The sequence below is a fragment of the Coregonus clupeaformis genome, chromosome 20, assembly GCF_020615455.1.
Source record: "Coregonus clupeaformis isolate EN_2021a chromosome 20, ASM2061545v1, whole genome shotgun sequence".
Taxonomy (NCBI): Eukaryota; Metazoa; Chordata; class Actinopteri; order Salmoniformes; family Salmonidae; genus Coregonus; species Coregonus clupeaformis.
This window is the reverse complement of record NC_059211.1, coordinates 33,870,995-33,889,061: the sequence shown is the minus strand read 5'-3', so window position 1 is coordinate 33,889,061 and position 18,067 is coordinate 33,870,995. Positions and strand designations below refer to the sequence as shown.

General features: G+C 41.7%; 1 protein-coding gene across 2 annotated transcripts in view; it reads left to right on the top strand.

Moving 5' to 3' along the window:
* Positions 1–18,067, top strand: part of LOC121533904 (CMP-N-acetylneuraminate-beta-1,4-galactoside alpha-2,3-sialyltransferase-like) — a 98,668-nt gene that overhangs the window by 1,486 nt on the left and 79,115 nt on the right. For both annotated transcript variants that reach the window (XM_045205465.1, XM_045205464.1), the window contains exon 3: positions 14,254–14,296. In XM_045205465.1, coding sequence (XP_045061400.1) covers positions 14,254–14,296 — 43 coding nt within the window. The remainder of the gene's footprint in view (positions 1–14,253; positions 14,297–18,067) is intronic.

The window sequence follows — 18,067 nt, the reverse complement described above, 5'->3', positions numbered from 1 at the left end:
ACTATACTCTATACGCTCTGACCTTTTCAGTTGTGTTTGTTGTCCCCAGAATGCTTTGAATCTCCAAAGGCTGTTTGTTTACAGTCATTAGCGATGAATTTACATGTTTTATCACACCATGTAGTTATGCTAAGTAGACACTAGGCAGGTTACCATTGACCCAGGTTTATTCGACAAAAGCAATGTTGCAAAAAACAACATAGTGATGTGTAATGGAAACGGCAGCTATAGGAGAAATGTTCTAAAGATCAACAAAATGTGTATCCGGTCGACGGGTGGATTTGGCTTTTGTCAAACTTCCTTTATTGCAACAAATGATGATGTAAACTGTGTTTTTCCGAATAAATGATGATTGCCGAATAATAATCGCGAGGCACGTGATGTCATCACGTAACTATAAAGCTCCACTCCACATTCAATTCTAAATGTCTACTGCTTGCAAAATCTACTTTTCAACTTTAAAAATAATTTTTGTTTGCAGGACAAATATTGTATTGACTTTGAAGAATGCCTGAATTGCTTCGCCTTGCTTTTCTGGTTGGCTGGATTCAAGTTTCACCATCAAATTATTTCAAATCTACAGGAGTGCAAGTTTCACCATAGCACGGACCGTGGCGATACGTTGGCACATGATAATTATTAGAATATGGCAAATAATAGTCAATTCTTGCATTCTATTCATGCTGGCTTTTGCGGGCTACCTGAGACATGAAACAGATAGGTGGGAAAAGGGATACCTAGTCAGTTGCACAACTGAACGCATTCAACCAAAATGTGTCTTCCACATTTAACCCAACCCCTCTGAGGTGGGAGGGAATATAGGGATGTCGCCAATTTAATAATGCGCAATTTGCCTAAATGGATAAGGAAACGCTTAAACCACTTCGTTTTTATTCGGTACTAGGTTTTTTTTTAGGTGTGATGTCATTACGTCCAGCTTTTTTTTTTATCGACACAAGACAGTTCAATGGAAACGCACCGCAGCAGGCAACTGTCACATCTATCTTCTAAGTGAACGTTCTAAATTTCGCCCAAAAATCCCTGGACAAGTTAATGGAAACATAGCTAGTGATGAGTAGAACTGGTGCCTCTCCTGTCTATGAAGTGCACACCCATGATTTTGTGTCTTTTATTTGTGATGGAAAGCTTGAATAACTTAGATTTTTCATGCAATATTGTGTCTGCCCTACGCTTTCAAAGCGTTAACACAAGCGGTTTTGGAGTGGAGCATTAGCTACAGCTTTCAGAAAAATTCACTCCCCTGACATTTTCCACATTTTGTTGTGTTGCCAACTCCTCAGTAAGGAAAGTAGCTATTGGCTGTCCTAAAAGTCGCTAGAAGTCGCTAAGTGACGTCATCAACTAATTTGCATAATTGGCAATGTGCATGTAATTGTGATGGACGCTGTAGGAGAGAGGAATAACGTCGTGGGAGAGACAAAAAGTGAGTAAAAAACACCCTACATTTACATCCCGCCCTGAATGTAAGCCAGGGTGGGATCTGCCAGCAGCGGCTTCCCGCATTTGCGATTCATTTGCAGTCTGGACCTGGAGGGGTGAACATCTCCTGCTCTGACTGCAGCTGGGAGGGACTGGGCCGCCTGTGAGTGCTTTGGGTTACAAAGCACCCGCTGCTCGTTGAGAAGAGTAAGAACGATACGTGTTTTCACGTCAGTCTCCAATAACACCAGAAAAAGTTGCTAGATTTGTCGCTAGCCGCTTTTTTGAAAATGTGTCGCTAGAGGGGTCTGAAAATCCGCTAAATATAGCGACGAAGTCGCTAAATTGGCAAAACTTGGTTACAAGGTGGGATTAAAATTGATTTAATTGTCATTTTTTTGGTCAACAATCTACACAAAATACTCTGTAATGTGGAAGAACAATTCTAACATTTGTAAAATATGAAAAATAAAACTCTAATCAAATCACATTTTATTGGTCACATACACATATTTAGCAGATGTTACTGCAGGTGTAGTGAAATGCTTGTGTTCCTAGATCCAACAGTGCAGTAGTATCAAACAATTCACAACAATACACAAATCTAAAAGTAAAAGAATGGAATTAAGAAATATATAAATATTAGGATGAGCAATGTCGGAGTGGCATTGACTAAAATACAGTAGAATATAATACAGTATATACATATGAAATTAGTAAAGGAGGATGTAAACATTAAAGTGACTAGTGTTCCATTATTAAAGTGGCCAGTGATTCCATGTCTATGTACAGTGGGGGAAAAAAGTATTTAGTCAGCCACCAATTGTGCAAGTTCTCCCACTTAAAAAGATGAGAGAGGCCTGTAATTTTCATCATAGGTACACGTCAACTATGACAGACAAAAATAGATTTTTTTTTCCTGAAAATCACATTGTAGGATTTTTTATGAATTTATTTGCAAATTATGGTGGAAAATAAGTATTCAATAACAAAAGTTTCTCAATACTTTGTTATATACCCTTTGTTGGCAATGACACAGGTCAAACGTTTTCTGTAAGTCTTCACAAGGTTTTCACACACTGTTGCTGGTATTTTGGCCCATTCCTCCATGCAGATCTCCTCTAGAGCAGTGATGTTTTGGGGCTGTCGCTGGGCAACACGGACTTTCAAATCCCTCCAAAGATTTTCTATGGGGTTGAGATCTGGAGACTGGCTAGGCCACTCCAGGACCTTGAAATGCTTCTTACGAAGCCATTCCTTCGTTGCCCGGGCGGTGTGTTTGGGATCATTGTCATGCTGAAAGACCCAGCCACGTTTCATCTTCAATGCCCTTGCTGATGGAAGGAGGTTTTCACTCAAAATTTCACGATACATGGCCCCATTCATTCTTTCCTTTACACGGATCAGTCGTCCTGGTCCCTTTGCAGAAAAACAGCCCCAAAGCATGATGTTTCCCCCCCCATGCTTCACAGTAGGTATGGTGTTCTTTGGATGCAACTCAGCATTCTTTGTCCTCCAAACACGACGAGTTGAGTTTTTTCCAAAAAGTTCTATTTTGGTTTCATCTGACCATATGACATTCTCCCAATCCTCTTCTGGATCATCCAAATGCACTCTAGCAAACTTCAGACGGGCCTGGACATGTACTGGCTTAAGCAGGGGGACACGTCTGGCACTGCAGGATTTGAGTCCCTGGCGGCGTAGTGTGTTACTGATGGTAGGCTTTGTTACTTTGGTCCCAGCTCTCTGCAGGTCATTCACTAGGTCCCCCCGTGTGGTTCTGGGATTTTTGCTCACCGTTCTTGTGATCATTTTGACCCCCACGGGGTGAGATCTTGCGTGGAGCCCCAGATCGAGGGAGATTATCAGTGGTCTTGTATGTCTTCCATTTCCTAATAATTGCTCCCACAGTTGATTTCTTCAAACCAAGCTGCTTACCTATTGCAGATTCAGTCTTCCCAGCCTGGTGCAGGTCTACAATTTTGTTTCTGGTGTCCTTTGACAGCTCTTTGGTCTTGGCCATAGTGGAGTTTGGAGTGTGACTGTTTGAGGTTGTGGACAGGTGTCTTTTATACTGATAACAAGTTCAAACAGGTGCCATTAATACAGGTAACGAGTGGAGGACAGAGGAGCCTCTTAATGAAGAAGTTACAGGTCTGTGAGAGCCAGAAATCTTGCTTGTTTGTAGGTGACCAAATACTTATTTTCCACCATAATTTGCAAATAAATTCATAAAAAATCCTACAATGTGATTTTCTGGATTTTTCTTTTTCTCAATTTGTCTGTCATAGTTGACATGTACCTATGATGAAAATTACAGGCCTCTCTCATCTTTTTAAGTGGGAGAACTTGCACAATTGGTGGCTGACTAAATACTGATGCAGGGTTGAGTAACCGGGTGGTAGCCAGCTATTGATGGCTATTTAACAGTCTGATGGCCTTGAGATAGAAGCTGTTTTTCAGTCTCTCGGTCGCAGCTTTGATGCACCTGTACTGACCTCGCCATCTGGATGATAGTGGGGTGAACAGGCCGTTGCTCGGGTGGTTGATGTCCTTGATTATCTTTTTGGCCTTCCGGTGACATTGGGTGCTGTAGGTGTCCTGGAGGGCAGGCAGTGTGCCCCCGGTAATGCGTTGGGCAGCCCGCACCACCCTCTGGAGAGTCCTGTGGTTGCGGGCGGTGCAGTTGCTGTACCAGGCGAAGATACAGCCCGATGCTCTCAATTGTGCATCTGTAAAAGTTTGTGAAGGTTTTAGGGGCCAAGCCAAATTTCTTCAGCCTCCTGAGGTTGAAGAGGGGCTGTTGCGCCTTCTTCCACACACTGTCTGTGTGGGTGGACCATTTCAGATTGTCAGTGATGTGTACGCCGAGGAACTTGAAGCTTTCCACCTTCTCCACTGCGGTCCCGTCGATGTGGATAGAGGCGTGCTCCCTCTGCTGTTTCCTGAAGTTCACGATCAGCTCCTTTGTTTTGTTGACGTTGAGGGAGAGGTTATTTTCCTGGCACCATTCCGCCAGGGCCCTCACCTCCTCCCTGTAGGCTCTCGTCATTGTTGGTAATCAGGCCTACCACTGTTGTGTCATCTGCAAACTTGATGATTGAGTTGGAGGTGTACGTGGCCACGCAGTCATGGATGAACAGGGAGTACAGGAGGGGGCTGAGCACACACCTTTGTGGGGCCCCTGTGTTGAGGATCAGCAAAGTGGAGATGTTGTTTCCTACCTTCACCACCTGGGGGAGGCCCGTCAGGAAGTCCAGGACCCAGTTGCACAGGGCGGGGTTCAGACCCAGGGCCCCGAGCTTAATGATGAGCTTGGAGGGTGCTATGGTGTTGAAGGCTGAGCTATAGTCAATGAACAGAATTCTGACGTAGGTATTCCTCTTGTCCAGATGAGATAGGGCAGTCTGCAGTGCTATGGCGATTGCATAATGTGTGGATCTATTGGTGCGGTAATTTATTATTATTATAATTTATTTTTTTTTGTCATTTAGCAGACTCTCTTATCCAGAGCGACTTACATGAGCAATTAGGGTTAAGTGCCTTGCTCAAGGGCACATCGACAGATTTTTCACCTAGTCAGCTCGGGGATTAGAACCAGCGACCTTTCGATTACTGGCACAATGCTCTTAACCACTAAGCTACCTGCCGCCGGTAAGCAAATTTAAATGGGTCTAAGGTGTCAGGTAAGGTAAGGTAAAGGTTAGGGTTGCACGATATTGGAAATAACTGACATTGCGATATTTTGTTTTTCTGCGATATATATTGCGATATGAAAAAATACAGGATGTGTGTATGATCCTCTGGGAAAAATGCAGTTTGCAAACAGCAACTTTTCAGGTGGAAGTCCTCATTAATAAAGTGTACGGTCAGACTTATGTAGGGCTCCGTTGTCTGGCTGGACCACAAGTCCATTGTTGCTGTATAATATTCCACTTGTGACAGCTCTGTTTCAACTTGTGCCTTGCATTTCTCGTACAACTCTGGGATGGCAACTTGAGAAAAATAGTTGCGTGATGGCATTACATACCGCTTGTCAAGCGTCTTTGGTAACCGTGTTAATTGGTACCATGTCTTTGGCGACGTGAAATGTTATTGAATCTTTGATTTCTCTCTACCGTTTGGAACCTTTCTCGTATGGTGTAATACTGGCAACGCATCCGCTAATAGATTTTTGCTTTGGAGGGCATTGAGATGCTTTGCATCTGATTTGTGGTGCCGCCTTAAATGATCGAACAAATTGGTCGTGTTGCCTCGTGTTGTGGCAACAATTGCAAGGCACTCTCGACAAAGTACCTGTTTTTGGTCAACATCATCCTGTCTGTAGCCGAAATATTTCCATATAATTGACGATGCATTTCTTTTTGCAACCAAATTCTCAATTTCGGTATTTTTTGCCTGTTCCTCGCTCATCATTTCGTCACGCGCAAGCAGAGCCTGCATGTCAACCACGTGCAGCAACCAACTCCGTGTTTAAAATAATAATAATAATAATAAACTGTGTATCCAATAACCCATAAATCGGAGTAAATTACATTATATAGACTGATATATGTTTACCTTACTAAATCGCATGTTCTGTGATGTGACTATTGTGGATGCATACATCGCAATGTCGATGCTGAAACGAGATATCGTGCAGCCCTAGTAGAGGTGATATGATATGATCCTTAACTAGCCTCTCAAAGCACTTCATGATGACAGTGAGTGCTACGGGGCGATAGTCATTTAGTTCAGTAACCTTTGCTTTCTTGGGTACAGGAACAATGGTGGACATCTTGAAGCAAGTGGGGACAGCAGACTGGGATAAGGAGAGATTGAATATGTCTATAAACACTCCAGCCAGCTGGTCTGTGCATGCTCTGAGGACGCGGCTAGGGATGCCGTCTGGGCCGGCAGCCTTGCGAAGGTTAACACGCTTAATTGTCTTACTCACGTTAGCCATGGAGAACGAGAGCCCACAGTCCTTGGGAGCGGGCCGCGTCGGTGGCACTGTGTTAACCTCAAAGCGGGAAAATAAGGTGTTTTAGCTTGTCTGGGAGCAAGACGTCGGTGTCCGTGACGTGGCTGTTTTTGCCTTTGTAATTTGTGATTGTCTGTAGACCCTGCCACATACGTCTCGTGTCTGAGCCATTGAATTGCAACTCCACGTTGACTCTGTACTGACGTTTTGCCTGTTTGATTGCCTTACGGAGGGAAAACTACACTGTTTGTATTCGACCATATTCCCAGTCACCTTGCCATGGTTAAATGCCATGGTTAAATGCGGTGGTTTGCTCTTTCAGTTCGCACTTTCAGTAATATACAGTATCTTGATTACATAAGTATTCACCCCGAGTCAATAAATGTTAGAATCACCTTTGGCAGCGATTACAGCTTTGAGTCTTTCTGGGTAAGTCTCTAAGAGCTTTGCACACCTGGATTGTACAATATTTGCACAATATTCTTTAAATAATTATTCAAGCTTTGTCAAGTTGGTTGTTGATCATTGCTAGACAGCCATTTTCAAGTCTTGCCTTTGATTTTCAAGCCGATTTAAGTCAAAACTGTAACTAGGCCACTCAGGATTGTCTTGGTAAGTACATATTTGGCCTTGTGTTTTAGGTTATTGTCCTGCTGAAAGGTGAATTTTTCTTCCAGTGTCTGTTGGAAAGCAGACTGAACAAGGTTTTCCTCTAGGATTTTGCCTGTGCTTAGCTCTATTCTGTTTCTTTTTATCCTAAAAATCTCCCTAGTCCTTGCCTTTGACAAGAATACCCATAACATGATGCAGCCACCACCATGCTTGAAGTGGTTCTCAGTGATGTCTTGTATTGGATTTGCCCCAAACATAACGCTTTGTATTCAGGACATATTTAGGCTGGGTTTCTGTACAGCACTTCGAGATATTAGCTGATGTAAGAAGGGCTATATAAAATTGATTGAAAAATTGATTGATATTTGCCACATTTTTTTTCAGTTTTACTTTAGTGCCTTATTGCAAACAGGATGCATGTTTTGGAATATGTTTATTCTGTACAGGCTTCCTTCTTTTCACTCTGTCATTTAGGTTAGTATTGTGGAGTAACTACAATGTTGTTGATCCATCTTCAGTTTTTTCCTATCACAACCATTAAACTCTGTAACTGTTTTAAAGTCACCATTGGCCTAATGGTGAAATCCCTGAACGGTCTCCTTCCTCTCCGGCAACTGAGTTAGGAAGGACGCCTGTATCTTTGTAGTAACTGGGTGTATTGATACACCATTCAAAGTGTAATTAATAACTTCACTATGCTCAAAGGGATATTCAATGACTGTTTTATTTTTGTTTTTTTACCCATCTACCAATAGGTGCCCTTCTTTGCGAGGCATTGTTAAGCTTTCCTGGTCTTTGTGGTTGAATCTGTGTTAGAAATTCACTGCTCGACTGAGGGACCTTACATATAATTGTATGTGTGGGTTACAGAGATGAGGTAGTCATTCAAAAATCATGTAAAAAAACATTAATATTGCACACGTATTATGTGACTTGTTCAGCACATTTTTACTCCTAAACCTATTTAGGCTTGCCATAACAAAGGGGTTGAATAGTTATTGACTCAAGACATTTCAGCTTTTCATTTTTAATTAATTTGTAAAAAATGTCTAAAAACATAATTCCACTTTGACATTATGGGGTGTTGTGTGTAGGCCAGTGACACAAAATCTAAATTTGATCAATTTTAAATTCAGGCTGTAACACAATAAAATGTGGAAAAAGTCAAGGGGTGTGAATACTTTCTGAAGACACTATATCTAGCTTCAAACTGATTCACTGAAGCATTAAATGAAGCTTGTCTCAGGGTTAAAAAGCAGTTGGATAATATTTAGCTATGGTGTGCTCCACGGAACAACCTGGGTGTCTTTATTGTAAAGTTTCTAGTTGGTACTGTTAGTGGTACAGGGCAATGTTTCCTCTTTGCTGTCTTTCACCTGTCGTTCATTTGTACCGTCACATTCTCCAGTGAAAACATTCTGGGAGGTTACTGTACACAAACCTGTCGATGCTTCACCTTGCTCAGTTAACACAAAATGACTGTGGTTGCATCCCAAATGGCACCCCATTCCCTATATAGTGCACTATTTTTGACCATGGCCCTGGTCAAAAGTGGTGCACTATGTAGGAAATAAAATGCCATTTGGGATGTTGACTGTATAAGATGTTAGTGCTAACTGACAGACAGCAGAGATGCTTGGGCTTTTAACTAACGTTAGCTCCAATGTGACACACTTGTTGTAATGGACTAGGTATATGTGTCGATAAACAACAAGGTGGCTGGGATTTATTAGAATCATGTCTTTACCTCAACCGAAGATACTTTTGTTTCAAAATGTTCTCTTTGGCAAGGCTCGCTTACAAATAATTATTATACCATTAAATAATGTTATTCCAGCCTGAGCTTTTCTGCGTAATAAAAAAATGGTTCAACTTTATTTCTATGCAATTACAGGAATAGGCTAACAACATACAGTCAGCAGTACAGCATTACTACACAGGTATAGAGCATTACAACCTTAACTGTTTTGTTTTTGAGGACACCCTATACCTCCCAGATAGTTTTTAAAGTTACATGTTTAGGCTAAATGTCTTACTCATGAGAAACAAGAACAACAATACTCTTCTCTTTCATTCTATTTTTCCCCTCCTCTCAGTCTGTCAACTAGCACTCAAGTTCTGTGAAAATACACATTTCAAAGCAGAAAATTATTCCTATACCTCAGGCATATCAGCATTTGCTAGCAATTTGGGAAAGATGTTTGTTCACCGTTCTTCACAGATGAAGGTTGTGTTTCATAAAAGGGATGGCGGAGCCGAGCGTAATTCTGGACAGCTGCCTGTTCTTAGCCAACCTGAGTCCATGCTTGATTTGAAAATAGACCATTATATAAAAACGAAGTAAACGTTTAGAGATGAGTGCATTTAACCTTTCTCCGAGTCTTTAAGCTTTTTTGGCAGACGAGCCAAAGAATCAAAGTTGAGCAGGCTAACTCAGCTTTAGCCTAATGACCTCAAACAACAGATCTTGTGAGAGCAACTCAACAACCTCACACTCCCTCTCCTGATTTTACGGTACATGTACACCAACCCCTATTTTGTTCTAGCAGCTTGTTCTACAACCCACTACTAGGCCATATTCCAAGCCAGGCCACAATCACTGCCAGGTCATCATGTTATGTGCTGTTCTAAATCAGCTAAAGGTCATTTAGGCTTCTTAATCTTGAGTGGATTCTTGGCCCCAAGGTGTAATGGTTGCATGTCAGAGATAAGAATGATATTGATCGTGAGTCAGAAAGTTAGACGGCTAGGTCTCTGTTCTAGCCTATCTTAGGATATTTTTTGTTTACCCATACGTACGGCCATGTAGCCAGAACCAACATCTTTAAAACAAGAAGATTTTACATTTGTTATGAAAACTGTAGTCTAACTGTGGTATGGTTCTTTTGTTATGAAACCTTTGATCTACTATGGCATGTTTTTTGTTAACTAGGTAGTGGCTAGTTATTATTCACTTGTTTGGACTGCTGAATGTCCAATGATGTGCAAACCAAACCATCAAACCAAGCCCTTCAACCGTGTAAACTTGATAGAATTACTTCTCCTTTTAATCATCCTGTCATCTGTTTCCCCTAGTCTGAACAACAAACACTCCCAGTGTAGTGTTGATCTAAGGCCTTTCACAGCTGTAATGAGTTTATTTTCATTCAGGGTTGTTGCTTTATCTCATGATTTGCAATGTGGTCATACTTACTAGCAACACTTTCCCCAGTTGGAGTTTTAACCCAGTTAGGCGGACAGTGAATGATGATGTTGGTGGTGGTAGAGCCTAGCTGCCTAGTAGCAACAGAACAGGAGATGGATGTGGTCTTCTGAGAGAGGGTGTTGGTAGTGTAAGTGGAAATGAAGAGAGTAGCGGATAATATGGCTTGTTGTTTATATCAAACTCTATGACTAACACTACTCAATCAACCACCTGTTTTAACACTGTGTATTCCCCATTGAATTACTAGAACAGACATTCCCATGCAAGTCAATGTTCTGTGATGGGCGGACCAATTCTATTTCTATGGTACTGCAATGTTGAGGGACCTAGCACACAAGCGTTTTGCTGCACCTTTTTATACCTGCTATAAACGGTGTACGTGACGAATAAAAATGGATTTAATTTGATTTGGTATTCCCTTGGATAGACACTTGTCCAGCGTGATCCAACTGAATATTTACTACCTTAAGGCGTAAGACAGACCTACTGAAATACAGTATATCTTACAAAGACAATTAGCATATACAGTGGGGAGAACAAGTATTTGATACACTGCCGATTTTGCAGGTTTTCCTACTTACAAAGCATGTAGAGGTCTGTAATTTTTTATCATAGGTACACTTCAACTGTGAGAGACGGAATCTAAAACAAAAATCCAGAAAATCACATTGTATGATTTTTAAGTAATTAATTTGCATTTTATTGCATGACATAAGTATTTGATTACCTACCAACCAGTAAGAATTCCGACTCTCACAGACCTGTTAGTTTTTCTTTAAGAAGCCCTCCTGTTCTCCACTCATTACCTGTATTAACTGCACCTGTTTGAACTCGTTACCTGTATAAAAGACACCTATCCACACACTCAATCAAACAGACTCCAACCTCTCCACAATGGCCAAGACCAGAGAGCTGTGTAAGGACATCAGGGATACAATTGTAGACCTGCACAAGGCTGGGATGGGCTACAGGACAATAGGCAAGTAGCTTGGTGAGAAGGCAACAACTGTTGGTGCAATTATTAGAAAATGGAAGAAGTTCAAGATGACGGTCAATCATCCTCGGTCTGGGGCTCCATGCAAGATCTCACCTCGTGGGGCATCAATGATCATGAGGAAGGTGAGGGATCAGCCCAGAACTACACGGCAGGACCTGGTCAATGACCTGAAGAGAGCTGGGACCACAGTCTCAAAGAAAACCATTAGTAACACACTACGCCGTCATGGATTAAAATCCTGCAGCGCACGCAAGGTCCCCCTGCTCAAGCCAGTGCATGTCCAGGCCCGTCTGAAGTTTGCCAATGACCATCTGGATGATCCAGAGGAGGAATGGGAGAAGGTCATGTGGTCTGATGAGACAGAAATAGAGCTTTTTGGTCTAAACTCCACTCGCCGTGTTTGGAGGAAGAAGAAGGATGAGTACAACCCCAAGAACACCATCCCAACCGTGAAGCATGGAGGTGGAAACATCATTCTTTGGGGATGCTTTCCTGCAAAGGGGACAGGACGACTGCACCGTATTGAGGGGAGGATGGATGGGGCCATGTATCGCGAGATCTTGGTCAACAACCTCCTTCCCTCAGTAAGAGCATTGAAGATGGGTCATGGCTGGGTCTTCCAGCATGACAACGACCCAAAACACACAGCCAGGGCAACTAAGGAGTGGCTCCGTAAGAAGCAAAGTCCGTATTGCCCAGCGACAGTCTGTATGGAGGAGTGGGCCAAAATCCCTGCTTCAGTGTGTGCAAACCTGGTCAAGACCTACAGGAAACGTATGATCTCTGTAGTTGCAAACAATGGTTTCTGTACCAAATATTAAGTTCTGCTTTTCTGATGTATCAAATACTTATGTCATGCAATAAAATACAAATTAATTACTTAAAAATCATACAATGTGATTTTCTGGATTTTTGTTTTAGATTCCGTCTCTCACAGTTGAAGTGTACCTATGGCAAAAATTACAGACCTCTACATGCTTTGTAAGTAGGAAAACCTGCAAAATCGGCAGTGTATCAAATACTTGTTCTCCCCACTGTATCTACATGTGTTATTGTTATAGTAAAAGAATGGCTGGAAAAGTACAATGACATTCAGTGTTTCTCTTTTAGATGTATATATGTATATATGATGTATATATGTATATATGATGTATATAGATGTATATATGAGTGGCGCAGTGGTCTAAGGCACTGCATCGCAGTGCTAACTGTGCCACTAGAGATCCTGGTTCGAATCCAGGCTCTGTCGCAGCCGGCCGCGACCGGGAGACTCATGGGCGGCGCACAATTGGCCCAGCGTCGTCCAGGGTAGGGGAGGGAATGGCCGGCAGGGATGTAGCTCAGTTGATAGAGCATGGCGTTTGCAACGCCAGGGTTGTGGGTTCGATTCCCACGGGGGGCCAGTATAAAAAAATATGTATTCACTAACTGTAAGTCGCTCTGGAAAAGAGCGTCTGCTAAATGACTAAAATGTAAATGTAAAATATATGTAAAACTTCACCTTTAATCTGTGAGTTATTCACTGTCCTTTGAGAATCAGCCTTCTTTTTAATTTCATAACGAAAAGTGACTGTGGATCATTCAACCTTATAAATGACCTTGCAGTGAGGAGATATGTCTTTGTAAGAGCAGGACCCATGGGCTCTAGAGCTGACTAGATGAGGCTTGCTGCTTTCCTGTCAGTGAACTGCTGCTAGGACAAACCTCACTCTCAGCCCAGCAATAATTATAAGCACCTCCTCAACTGTTCCCCAACCAACCCACCACACTTCACAGAAACTTCCCAATCCCATCAGCCCTCCATGGACCTCACCAGAGGACAGAGGACTCCCCCTCCCCCCACCCCCTACACACACACACACATACACACACACCACTACACGATGTTGTCTAGTCTCCCACAGCCAGACATCAACTTATGGCTTTATCTTCAGTGTTCTTGAAGCCGACTGGCTTTCTTCTCTTTTTCTTTATGCTTCATTTCCTTTTAATCTGCGGTGTCTACTGAGCTGTCTGCTTCAGCAGGCAGATAGCAGCACCATGAAAGAGCTGGATAACTAGAGTAATAATGAGAGGCCATAGATCTGGTCTCTTCTGGGTCAATTTAATTGAACTCTGCCCGGAAAATGTTAAAGATCTGTCCCTCTTTGTGTTAATTTTTTAGTGGAAATGTTGGGTTCAAAACAATAATTAGTTTTCTTGTTTTAAACCTGGTATTGTGAATGGAGGAAGCTATGTTTGAGGTTAGTTTATCCTGACCTCAGTAAATCAGTTAAACTAAACGACATAAAGTAATTTATCTAGACACATTTTGGCTAGCCCTGCTACTTCTGCCAGCCAGACCATTGAGAAGAGCAAATATGATGCCCTGGGTCCTGTCCTGTTCCATCCACCATTGTGTTACTCTTCCACTCCCATGAAGTCATGTAGCAGGCCTGTATCTAAAGGGCAAAGAGGAAACAGTCATTGGCAGATTAAAGGACAGCTACTGTGACCTCTGATACATGATATAATGATTGCAGACAGACATGTTTTCATGAAGATGAAAATGTGTCCATGTCGTAAGTAGGAATAACTACTGCTTCATGATCTATGACATTGTCCTATGACCCAGAGGCTGCAACAGAAAGTTCCAGAAAGTTAAATGTTGTCTTATTGTCTTCCACTTCACAGAATGTAGTTGTTGTTTGAAGCTTTAAGGAACTCAGGATCTTAGTCCCCGTCTATAGATGATCCATAACTGCCGCACAAATGAATATCAAAGTAACCATTGATTACTAAACTATTTTTATTTTAGTTTGTATTCAATTGTTTTGCGATGTTTAATTTTGTTCCTTGTTCTTTCATTATCAATGTCATACTTAATCTCTCTCTCTCTCTCTCTCTCTCTCTCTCTCTCTCTCTCTCTCTCTCTCTCTCTCTCTCTCTCTCTCTCTCTCTCTCTCTCTCTCTCTCTCTCTCTCTCTCTCTCTCTCTCTCTCTCTCTCTCTCTCTCTCTCTCTCTCTCTCTCTCTCTCGATCTATCTATCAATCTAGAGTATGACAAACAGGGATTCTTGCTGAAGCTGGGTGGTAATCTGTAAGTATTTCCTAATATATTCTCTTATCCAGTGTTGTGCTTTACCCCTTCACATTGCTTTGTGTTTTGGCTACATGACCTTCATGTATGTTTTGGGTAACCTCAACAGTCGTCAAACTCTTAGGACCATCCCACTGGGCAAAAACTGATTGGATTTACAAAAAGTCATCAACGTAAGGACATTTTGTATTTTTTTCACCTAACTTTTAACCTAAATCCAATGACATGGTGACATTTTTGTTGATTTCACGTTGAATTCACCTTAGTTGTCAACCAAATGTTAAAAAAAACTAGACGTTAAACTGACGTCTGTGCCCAGTGGTATGTTACTGCTAAGCAAGTACTAAAAAGTACTAAATTATCATACTTGAGTAAAGATACCTTAATAGAAAATGACTCAAGTAAAAGTGAAAGTCACCCAGTAAAGTACTACTTGAGTAAAAGTCTAAACGTAACTGGTTTTAAATGTACTTAATTACAGTGGTGGAAAAAGTACTAAATTGTCATACAAAAGTATAAAGTAAAAGTAAATGGTATACATCAAATTCCTTATATTAAGAAAACCAAATGGCACAATGTTTTTTTGTGTGTTTTTTTTTTACGAACAGACAGGGGCACACTCCAACACTCAGACATAATTTACAAATGCAGTATTTGTGTTTAGTGAGTCCGCCAGATCAGAAGCAGTAGGGAGGACATATTTTCTTTAGCAATGTAGTGAAGTACAAGTTGTCAGAAATATAAATAGTAAAGTACAGATACCTAAAAAAAACTGCTTAAGGTGTACTTTAAAGCATTTTTACTTCAGTACTTTACACCACTGCTGCAAAGACCATGTTACTGCTTCGAGTCATTTCACAAGATACCTATTTTTGTGTGTTACAATGTGTGTTTATTCATGATTAAATTAGTTACAGTGGGGAAAAAAAGTATTTAGTCAGCCACCAATTGTGCAAGTTCTCCCACTTAAAAAGATGAGAGAGGCCTGTAATTTTCATCATAGGTGCACGTCAACTATGACAGACAAATTGAGAAAAAAAATCCAGAAAATCACATTGTAGGATTTTTTATGAATATATTTGCAAATTATGGTGGAAAATAAGTATTTGGTCACCTACAAACAAGCAAGATTTCTGGCTCTCACAGACCTGTAACTTCTTCTTTAAGAGGCTCCTCTGTCCTCCACTCGTTACCTGTATTAATGGCACCTGTTTGAACTTGTTATCAGTATAAAAGACACCTGTCCACAACCTCAAACAGTCACACTCCAAACTCCACTATGGCCAAGACCAAAGAGCTGTCAAAGGACACCAGAAACAAAATTGTAGACCTGCACCAGGCTGGGAAGACTGAATCTGCAATAGGTAAGCAGCTTGGTTTGAAGAAATCAACTGTGGGAGCAATTATTAGGAAATGGAAGACATACAAGACCACTGATAATCTCCCTAGATCTGGGGCTCCACGCAAGATCTCACCCCGTGGGGTCAAAATGATCACAAGAACGGTGAGCAAAAATCCCAGAACCACACGGGGGGACCTAGTGAATGACCTGCAGAGAGCTGGGACCAAAGTAACAAAGCCTACCATCAGTAACACACTACGCCGCCAGGGACTCAAATCCTGCAGTGCCAGATGTGTCCCCCTGCTTAAGCCAGTACATGTCCAGGCCCATCTGAAGTTTGCTAGAGTGCATTTGGATGATCCAGAAGAGGATTGGGAGAATGTCATATGGTCAGATGAAACCAAAATAGAACTTTTTGGTAAAAACTCAACTCGTCATGTTTGGAGGACAAAAAATGCTGAGTTGCATCCAAAGAACACCATACCTACTGTGAAGCATGGGGGTGGAAACATCATGCTTTGGGGCTGTTTTTCTGCAAAGGGACCAGGACGACTGATCCGTGTAAAGGAAAGAATGAATAGGGCCATGTATTGTGAGATTTTGAGTGAAAACCTCCTTCCATCAGCAAGGGCATTGAAGATGAAACGTGGCTGGGTCTTTCAGCATGACAATGATCCCAAACACACCGCCCGGGCAACGAAGGAGTGGCTTCGTAAGAAGCATTTCAAGGTCCTGGAGTGGCCTAGCCAGTCTCCAGATCTCAACCCCATAGAAAATCTTTGGAGGGATTTGAAAGTCCGTGTTGCCCAGCGACAGCCCCAAAACATCACTGCTCTAGAGGAGATCTGCATGGAGGAATGGGCCAAAATACCAGCAGCAGTGTGTGAAAACCTTGTGAAGACTTACAGAAAACGTTTGACCTGTGTCATTGCCAACAAAGGGTATATAACAAAGTATTGAGAAACTTTTGTTATTGACCAAATACTTATTTTCCACCATAATTTGCAAATAAATTCATAAAAAATCCTACAATGTGATTTTCTGGATTTTTTTTCCTCATTTTGTCTGTCATAGTTGACGTGTACCTATGATGAAAATTACAGGCCTCTCTCATCTTTTTAAGTGGGAGAACTTGCACAATTGGTGGCTGACTAAATACTTTTTTCCCCACTGTATACATATGAGCATAGCACTAGCGACGCCAGGGTTGTGGGTTCAAATCTCACAGGGATCACATTCACATACTAAAAGTGTATGCAGTCAAAAGTGTCTGCTAAGTGGAATAGATTATTATTATACAGTATTACAATGCTATGGTGCTGGGCCCTAACTTTCCCCAACTGATCTAGTTCCTCTGGCTGCTCGTCCAATAGCCTCCCTGTTTATTTGACTAAGCCATGGGCTCATCAGGTTATTAATGATGAGGTTAAATGCTGCTGTTCAGAGCAGTAATTAATACCACTGTGTGTGGTATTAAAAATGTGAACCTGACCCTCTGGCTGCTTCCCAAATGGCACCCTATTCCCTTTATAGCACTACTTTTGACTAGGGCTCATAGGGCTCTTGTCAAAGGTAGTGCACTATAAAGGGAATAGGGTGCCATTTGGAATGCAACCTCTCTCTGTGAGGTGAACCATTTTCCGTTTTCTTAACAAATGATCTGTCGACAACTGGTGCCTTCACCAACGACCAGCCCCACCTCGAGTAGAAACCATTTTACATCATCAATCCATGTCATCTCTAAGTCCGGATCATTTTAGGGGCCTCTTGGGGATATCTTTAGCTTGCTGGAAACGGAGGGATACTGTAACTCCTGGGATGTGTCCCAAATGGTACCCTATGTGGTGCACTACTTTTGACCAGGGCTTGTAGGGTTCTGGTCAAAAGTAGTGCACTATATAGGGAATAGGGTGCCATTTTGGACGCAGAGATATGGTGATATGTGAAGGATTCTTTCCACCTGTATACATTCCACAATCAACAGGTTGTCTCTCCCCCACACACACTGGCCCATGGGTAGATACACAAGTCTGTTTGAAAGGTTTTATTTGTGTTTCACTGACTCAACGGAGAGAGGTGAGAGCCTACGTAAAATAAACAACATCTCAGAATAGCTTCCCTCCCTTTTCGGTGAAAGACTTGTTACTTCTGAGTTTTCGCCAATTAGCTCCTTACATTTTTACATTAATTCACTGCAGCTGTTCCAGTCAAACGGTTTTAGGGTTTAGATTTAGGGATTTTGTCATTTTTTTGCTGTTGATTTTATTAGGATCGACACCAATGGTGACAGCTAGTCTTACTGGGGTCCGAAACATATCGAAAAAGACATTACAGACAAAATACTTTACAATTTACATACATTTAAAAACATTAACATGTAGTGTATGTGTGTGCATCTGTCAGTTACACATACATGTCAATACATACAC